This window comes from Gobio gobio (assembly GCF_949357685.1).
Source record: "Gobio gobio genome assembly, chromosome: 1".
NCBI lineage: Eukaryota > Metazoa > Chordata > Actinopteri > Cypriniformes > Gobionidae > Gobio > Gobio gobio.
The window spans coordinates 58,521,434-58,530,172 of NC_137097.1; the positions used below are offsets into that span (position 1 = coordinate 58,521,434).

Genomic DNA, 8,739 nt, shown 5'->3' on the forward strand with positions numbered 1-8,739 from the left:
TGTCCGTGGCTGCTAATAGCACATTGACAACGGTTCGTCTCAGCTTCCTGCTGTACTGATCAAATTAGGCTGTATTCTAAAAAGGAAAAAGAAAAACAAGAGCACTTATCTCACCAGAATTATTTGCATAATAGATACGATTGTAAGAATATTTTTGCTACAATTTAAGGCAGATTTACAACTAATTTCGTCACATAAAAAAAAAATAGTGCTCAGGATGTGAAGACCACCTGTTAACCGAAAGATAATTTTTCTTTAGAGCCCCCCTCCCCCACAGGCTCTATTTCATAATGTTGTTTGGGCCTGTAGCTCATCGTGGCAGCTCCGTAATGTAGCTAGGCCGGTAGTTGTGCATTCCAGAGTGCGCAAAACAAAAGAGACTCAGTATTCAAATCTGCCCTGGTAGAGTCAGCACAGAGTCTGTAAAGGGTTCTCTTAATCTCTTGCGAATGTTCTGAAAATCAAGCCAGACTAAAGTCATGAAGCGTATGGAGAGAAGGTCTGAGGCAGGTGTACATGTCTTCTGGAAGAGGAAACAGCAAAAACTGCCAATTTGAGCACTGTATATTTCATAATTGGGTCACCTTCACTCCTATTTAGCTTGCATCACCTGTCAAACTCATTTGTAAAATAGAATTTCTCTGGTTGTTTCTGCTGTTTTTAATACAATTAAACGGGTGCAATTGACTTCAACTCAGCATGAAATGGAAATTCACCCTATTTATTTTCTAAATGTATCTTATTGTGAATGTTTTTTTGTTTTTCATTTTTTAAATGTATTTTTTAATTCAAAATGTCAACTTGACCTTCCAGTGAAACGACTTTAACTTATGCTGGACTTCTCCAATCATTAAGGCTTAAACCCTGTCGCTATCTTACAATAAACTACAAGCTTTCATTTAGATCAGACTCCATTCATAACTGATGGATAAGTACCACTTGTCATGCTTTTTTTTCATAATCCATTTCACTTATTTACGTCACTATACAGTAGAAAAGATCTGATGCTACTTCCGTTGCATCACGAGTCTCATCAGAGTTTTGTTTTTGCTATGGAAAAGGCTTTTTTCATTTAGAGTGTCCGAATAGGATAGTGGCAGTGATTTTTTTTTTTTTTCATCGTAGTGTTACTTAAGATGTCTATTACCTAACACATCTGTGTGTATCTTCCAGGTGCCGCCCCTAAGCCGGCTGCTCCTGTGGATCCCTGGGGTCTTCCCGGTGCCTCTTCCTCAGTCACTCCTGTGAAGAGCAGTGACCCCTGGGGGTCAAACCCAGCTCCTGCAGCTGCTGATCCCTGGGGCCCAATGCCTGCTACCCGCCCCAAAGCTCCTGCCACAGGTGAGCTCTAAAAACTGAAGTTCAAAAACTGGAAAATAACACTGCATTCTTATTTTTCATTCATAGATCTTTGTCTTGTATATTGTAAATTCAAGGCTTTCTTTATTTTTAATCCCAACCATCTCTCGTTTCCCCCAGTTGGTAGCTTTGATCTTTTCTCCACACCAAATGGTACTTCCAGGGAGGACCTCTCTGACTTTGATAGTCTTCGCTCCTCAGCACTGACAGGTAAATGCTGACCAGTAACCACTGCTACTGCAGTTTACATGGGATGCCCCGAAATTCCGGTTACCAGGAGTTATGGCTTTTTTCGGTTTTGAGCCGAAATGGTTTTGGAGGGCCAAAATCTGTGACCGAAACATGCTTTTAATTAGCGCTTCTCAGATTGCACATTTTGAATGTGTTCAGCATCTTTTTCAGCTGTCAGCTGTGTGGGCACTAGCTCTGGATTGACCATATTAATTTCTCGATTTTAATTGGTAATGATATGGGATCTAAAATCTGTTTTCTGTTTGATGAAGTTTTGTTTTCTGTCAAAACTTCACTAAATATTTGTATGAAATATTTTTATATGAAGCAGACTCAACTTTTCAAATTCTGTCGATTTTATTACGAAATTGAAATGATAAATGTGGTTTTGCCACTCTTTAATATGGCGTGACAGATCGCTGTAGCACCTCAAGCAGCAGCACACCGATCATCTCATCTCCTCTTTACTACTATTACAGCATGAAATAAACATGGGGGAATCCTGTCTCATGTAATCGCTAATTCAGTGTTTTAACTAGGGAAAGATGTCAATAAAACAACTTGTAAATTATATTAACCTCCCATCCATAAACTCATTAAATAGCAAGAAAAACATAAATCTAGAGAAGTGCATTCCTGAATCGGTTTCAGCCCAGAATTTTAATTTCGATGCATCCCTACAGTTTAATAGTTGAAATAAGGGTTGTCTCTTGTTGGGAATGACATGAGGATGTGATGTATTTTGCAGGTGATGGTAGAGGAAGCTCTGCCTTGCCATCGCACACCAGCTTGTCTGTAGGCTCTGATCTGTTTGACGTACCGAGCGGCCCAACCAGAAAAACTCCAGAGTCTTTCCTGGGTCCCAACGCCGCTCTTGTCAACCTAGACTCTCTGGTCAGCAAGCCTCTCCAGCAGGCTCCAATCTCCAACCCCTTCCTTGCTGCAGGTACCCTTCACCAATAGCATGTTTCTAGAAGACAACATTTACAGGGTTCATCAAAAAGTCTTGAATTTAGCTCACACTTTCAGAGCAGTTCACAATCAATGAATTCTGCACATTTATTTGAGCTTATTGATCTACAATGATCTGTAATCTTTCTTCCTTTACACACATTATTGTATCAGCAAAATCGAATAATGCTCGACCTATAATTCCTTTGGTTTATGTACCAATATATCAATACGTACTTAAATTCATTACGTATTAATTAAAACTTGCCTTGCATATTTTAAACTACCTGTTTTGCTATTAAGAAGTATTAAGTCCTTGTTGAGCAGCCTGCTTAACTAAGTAAAAGAGACTATTGATTTGTTCTAAATGGACATTTTATTTACGCAGGTCTTGAAAAGCCTTAAATTTGGATTTTAAAAGCCTTCTAGCTGTTTCGCAATGAGCTCACCTGTATCTCCCAATGGTCTCGTTTCAGCCTCAGGAGCAGCTTTAGCTTCAGCTCCTGCATCTGCACCTGCAGCTGCAGCTCAAGTCAACCCCTTCCAGGTGAACCAGCCACAGCCGCCCACCCTCAACCAGATGAGAGTCAGTCCCATGATGGGCCTGAGTGGTCAAGGCTTCAGCAGCATTGCCCAGAGGAGCAACGAGCCCTTGCCTCTGTCTTCAATGCCCCCGGCTGGCCCCGTCTCCATGGTACCCATGACCGGCATGGCTCCTCTTGGGCCTGTGGGCCAGATGATGCCAAGCATGGGGATCCCAGCAACCATGTCCATGCCCCAGCCGCTCATGAGCGGAGTGCTGCCACCCACGGCCGCAGCAGCGCAAGCCGGCGGCACAACCAACCCCTTTTTATTGTGAGGAACAACCTAGGCTGCCTCCCCGAAACCCACACAAATCTCACTCCCATCCCCGTTCTATGGTATAAGCCACATAGTCGGTTGCGTTCCCCAAAACCGGTGTGCTATTTTGAGACTTTTGGGAGTAGCAGTGGTGTTTACACTGGCAGGCGATTCCCTTCCTCTCCTGTCAGAGATTGGTACCATACAGCGATTTGGTATTGTTTTCTAAATTTCCTCGAAAGAAACCATCACCGATACAGCGAGATTTTCCTCTCCCCTGTTTTTAACTTCTTTTTTGATGGCTTACTTTTTCTTATCAGAGGCTTGAAACTAGGAGTACTGGTTTGTCTTAATTTTTCTAATTTCTAGTCTTTCGAGCAGCGTGCTAGATAAAGCTAACCCTTTTAATCCAAGCAGCCTGTACGTTCTACGCAGTGCATATACACTATGTGTATTTACAGTACGCTTAAGTAGACAGTTTAGAGGACTCTCTATCAGTTTACATGGAAATGATTTTGATGTTCCAAGCAGGGATTTTGCACATGCTCTGATCTATCTTCCTTTGACTGTTTGCCCACCGTCAGTCCTTAGCGCGAGAAGCGATGGGAAACCGTTCACTAAGACACGAGCAAAGCTAAGGACTAGGAGCGAGTCTGTGAACTGCATGTGTGAATGGTTTTAAACCCGATGCTTTGAAAGATGAACTTCATACTGAAGTGGAGAGTTGTTGTTCTTTCTTCCTTTTCTTTTTTTAATGCATGACAGGGAGTTGGTTTGCATATCATAAAACGGCTCAACTTTTATACCGAAGCCTGTTTTTTACTGCTTTACAATCCCAAGATGTTGTTTATTGGGTGAATGGGTTCTTTTTCATTCAGTACGGCTCACTATTTGCACAGCACGGCTCCATATTTCCACAGCAAATCGATACTAATGATTAGAATTCATCCGCTTAGCTACTCTGCGAGTATCCAACAACCTGAAATGCGATCATTTCGGTTTATTTATGCGCGCGTGTGGATGGAGCAAAGGGAAACGGGAGGAAATTTGTGTTGATCTTCATCAGGTCCTAATGCATCTTACTGTTATAACCGACAGCTGTATCACTTCTCACTGCTTCCTAATGCAATCCGTTCATGTACGTTGGAGAAAAGTATAGCAAAGCTTGTTGTTAACTAAATCCTCAGTTATTTACGGAAAGCTAACTTCCTTATAGTGTTATGAGAGCGAGCGGAGATGCTATAGTGTGGGAGGGGTCCCGTAATTGATTTTGTTGGGATTTTTTGTTGTTGTTAAATATGTGGTATAAATGTATGTTAGGGGTCATATTCATCTTTCTGCAGCTAGAAACCTGCGGTTCAATTGCATCGTTCTGTATTCCAATAAAGGCCACGGTTTTATCATTACATGAGACTTAAACTAGACAACGAATTGTTTGATATCACAATTAGCAGTCGATTTAAAGCTAGACTTGGGTGTGCCGTGTGGCTACACTTTTTAATTCAACCAGTTAAGCACAAGGTGGCAACATCTGCCACAGAATAGTAGTTACCAAAGTGACGTTTCTTGTCCTTTTTAAATGCAGAGCTGCGGTGGTTTTCTAACGGACTACACATTTATCTCTCTTCAATTGTTCCCCTATTATTATCATCATCAATATTACTGCTTTTGTTTTCTTGATTACTGCTAGAGTATGGACTTTTGTATGGTTTCTCTCATCTATGAGCTTAGTGACCTCTGCTGGAAATATTGTGGTAGCACTGCCTTGTAGCAGAGCCTGGGTGCGTTATGGTCAATAATCTGCAGGCAAACTCAGGCATTTTTGGGGGATGGTTATGGCTAAGACAGCTTTAAGATGTATGTAATGCGCTTTTGATGGACATGATGGTTTAAGCAGGCTCTAATCCTGCTAAAGACTCCCTGCTAGTGAACGTCACTGTACTCGATTACACAGACTAGTTTGACTTTTCGAATCCATACGATATCTAGCTCGTTTCGTCTCGGCCATCTTGTTTTGCTGTTACCGCGTATCACTCGTTCTTATGTACTCATTATGCATTTATTGTGGAGGACTAACCTTGTGAACATGCATAACATTTTATTTTTTTCCACGTTATTGTGTCTGTATTTACCAAACTGTCTCATATTACTGGGAGCAGGCTGCTTTTTATGGATATGTGCTCAACTTGTTGGCATTATAACTGTATAATATAATTTATCATCTGTTCTATTGTAACATATTGTTGTGTACCTTATTTCTGTGTAATGGTTTTGTAGGAAAGTCACAGGAAGAGTGATTGTTTTATTGTCATCTAAACTGCAGCAAGTGATAAAGGACCTGTAGCTGCCGTGGTAAAACAAATAAATTGTATCAATGACTTTTGATCCGTCTCTTCATGCTGCCAGTAAACACGCCAACATCGCATCCTGTTATGGTGCCAGACAGTTATTGTAGTATTATTGCGATTAGTTTTTATTTTCTTTCATATTTGCTTTTTGTTAATAGTAATTGTATTAATTTAATAGGTGTTTGTTTTAGTACATCAAGTTAGCGAAATTAAAATGTGAACTAGCTGGCAAATACAGCTGAAAAAATTATTTTTTGTATTTTATATCAGTTAAATGTTTATTGTATTGCAAGTAACGAACATGTCTTTTGATAGTTTGAGTTGTATGTATAATAGTCCTGAGCAGAGGTTAATCATATCTGGTGTTTTGAGTCAAAAATGGGCAGATTTGAATCAAGCAAATTAAGGACGAGCCAAGTTATTTCAGTCAGAAATAGTTGACTCTTCTAGACAAACAAATCAAGATCAGTTTATTTAAAAACATACAAAGCTGGTTAAACAATATATCATGTATAGTTTTATAGCAGCTAGAAAACTGACAAAAGGTACAAAAAAAGATCCTCCAGGTTATCAAAGCTGTTGCGATGTTCTTGCAGGTGAATGCTCTATTGATGTAGTGTCATAACCCAGCTTCTTCATGTCCTTAGTCACAATGTTGAACTGTAGTGTGACCAAACCTTGTGAGCGCACCCTGGTGACTGCAAATGGACACAACCGCATCAGTTATGGCTCAATTACACTTGATTTAACATTTTTTGAAGACTCGCTATGATTAGAGATAAAACATCTACTGCAATGCAAGGTTTCATTCTGAGGCAAAGGTAAAATTAAAGTGTACCTTCTCTTCCCTCTCCTTGAGCAACAACCTTGGGATCTGTGAACTCTGGGCGCCTTCCCATCAACCAACTTAGCACAAGAAAAAACTTGTTAGGTACAGAGCCTGTCATTCACGTTTAACATTCAACTAAAACAACAACATATGAGGTATCCATTTTGAAATGAGCTAAAATAAATAGCTAGTGTTTTGCTGGTGAGAATTTTAACATGCTTTAAATCAAATCGTTACAAATATTATTTTTTGCCAACTGCTGCTACATTATTGAATGAAGATTACAAACGGGTTTTAATATATGTAGGTGTTGCTTATGTTTCACTTGTCTCTTGGTATGTATTGTGTTAGGTAAGTCCAATGTTGTGTTCTGGATGCGTTTTGTGAAAGTCAAATTTCCCAGAAATGGGACACAAAAGTATATTCAATTCAATATCGAGTCTTGAAGACCAAAGGAAAGGACAACAGAAAATTAAATTCAGATCACAACCCTAAGCTGGTGCGTAGTAAATTGGGTCATTTTAAAATGTTGCTGTATGTGTGTAAAAGACAGAGCAGTGGTTCGTTTAGAATATTGTGCGAGAAATTAGTTACAACCTTGTGAACTTCTGCAGTCTGGACGTAGACTCGGGAACAAACATAGGAATGGTCTTGGTGTGTCTGTGACGGAGAGCATTCGCATGTAATTGTACATTTCAGACAAATCTCAAGCATGCTGGCTGCTTTTGTCGCACCACAATCTCAGAATGACTCACTTTCCAGGTGTAAACGGGATGTGCACGGCTCCATAACCTCTCACAACATCGTTTCCAAAAGTGTCAGGGCCATACACACTAACTACAATCTGGGGCCCTGAAGAAAAAGAAGAGGTATGTATATATATATATATATATATATATATATATATATATATATATATATATATATATATATATATATATATATATACACACACACACGTCTTATTACAATATATGACAGCATATATTTAGATATAATATTCCTCTATACAATGCAAGCATGCTATTCTGACTCAACCAAAACAAGGTTCACTTACAGCCAAATGGGTTGGTGCTTTTGAATGTGATGTCCAACGGGAAATTCCACACCAAACTCGGAGATCCTCTACCTTTTGATGTTATTTGAGAAATGCCCTCTTCCAAGCCCTAGCAAAAGACACAAACTTACGGTTTTCGAATATAAGTGAATACAAAAGCTTATATATCGCGTCACTAAAGAAGAGGCTAGCAAAATTGTAAAAGTATTAGCCTATATGAAGATGACAATAACCTAGTAATATATTAAATCTTATTACTATCTTTATTCATGTTACGTATTGAATGATAGATACATTAACTTTATATGTTAATATATACATGTTACAAAAGCCCTGATTTCCGTTACTGTAAGAAGTAAAGCGGGTTGATGCACTCACTGATGTGGGCGCCCAGTCGTGTCCATAAACAAAACAATACTTGCAGTACAGGTCGTCATATTCTGGGAACTTTAGACAAAATACGACATGTAATTAATCAAATTAACCCACATTAACAACAGGCTTCACTCGCAGTTTACTGCATCAAACACAGCCTCTATAAATAATTGCTAACTTACATCGGCTGCTTCGATTTGCCCATTGATCATGAGAAGAAAAACAGCTGGGTTGTTTGAGGTCATCTTCACACCAGTAACACCCTGGAGAACATTTAAATCACACCAAACGACCCTCGCTGCATTTAAATATATCAGGTTAGCTATATATTTATGGATTCCCGTTGTCAACAGGTCTCTGGCTGCTATGGACGCTTTCAGTACGGCAGGCAATAAGGTCCAAAATGGCTAGACAAAACGCGTTTTCAAATTGCTATTCCACTAGGTGGTTGTCGTGGACATGAAATTGAGGCCGCTGTCATGAGAAATCCTGTCCCCCTGTGAAACAGTGTCTGCTTAGGACCCAACGTGCTAGCTGTTTTAAATGCCTGATCAAAAGCTATTGCTATAATGGGAGCAATAACATGCCTAACATATTGTAAATTATTTAAATTGATAAACTAAATAATAATACCAATACAAAATCATAACATATTAATATACCTATAATGTAAATAATAAAGAATAAAATAATAATAATATACAGAACAGGTGCACAAAATAAATACTAAGGATTTTTTAAAGTTGGGC

General features: G+C 39.3%; 2 protein-coding genes across 3 annotated transcripts in view; one reads left to right on the forward strand and one right to left on the reverse strand.

Annotated features, from left to right (window-relative positions):
* Nucleotides 1-5,759, forward strand: part of epn2 (epsin 2) — a 30,476-nt gene extending 24,717 nt beyond the window's left edge. For both annotated transcript variants that reach the window (XM_079823851.1, XM_079823852.1), the window contains exons 6-9: nucleotides 1,174-1,341; nucleotides 1,480-1,569; nucleotides 2,339-2,536; nucleotides 3,018-5,759. In XM_079823851.1, the coding sequence (XP_079679977.1) occupies nucleotides 1,174-1,341; nucleotides 1,480-1,569; nucleotides 2,339-2,536; nucleotides 3,018-3,400 (839 nt within the window). In that variant the 3' untranslated portion in view covers nucleotides 3,401-5,759. The remainder of the gene's footprint in view (nucleotides 1-1,173; nucleotides 1,342-1,479; nucleotides 1,570-2,338; nucleotides 2,537-3,017) is intronic.
* A 419-nt stretch (nucleotides 5,760-6,178) lies between these two features.
* On the reverse strand, nucleotides 6,179-8,376 carry b9d1 (B9 protein domain 1). The gene is made up of 7 exons (XM_079823908.1): nucleotides 8,173-8,376; nucleotides 7,994-8,062; nucleotides 7,616-7,724; nucleotides 7,314-7,410; nucleotides 7,156-7,218; nucleotides 6,568-6,635; nucleotides 6,179-6,427 (listed from the first exon to the last, which is right to left on the reverse strand). Exons 1-7 carry the CDS (start codon nucleotides 8,233-8,235, stop codon nucleotides 6,300-6,302), a joined length of 597 nt encoding a protein of 198 aa, XP_079680034.1. The 5' UTR covers nucleotides 8,236-8,376; the 3' UTR covers nucleotides 6,179-6,299.
* Nucleotides 8,377-8,739: the final 363 nt, after the last annotated feature.

Bases quoted from the DNA above. Each gene is read 5' to 3' on its own strand.
- b9d1 (XM_079823908.1), bottom strand. From the start codon at position 8,235: ATGACCTCAAACAACCCAGCTGTTTTTCTTCTCATGATCAATGGGCAA. The intron at 7,411-7,615 runs GTAAGTGAACCT...CTTTTTCTTCAG, and splicing joins AAGCACCAACCCATTTGGCT to GGCCCCAGATTGTAGTTAGT. The intron at 7,219-7,313 runs GTGAGTCATTCT...TCTCCGTCACAG, and splicing joins ATCCCGTTTACACCTGGAAA to ACACACCAAGACCATTCCTA.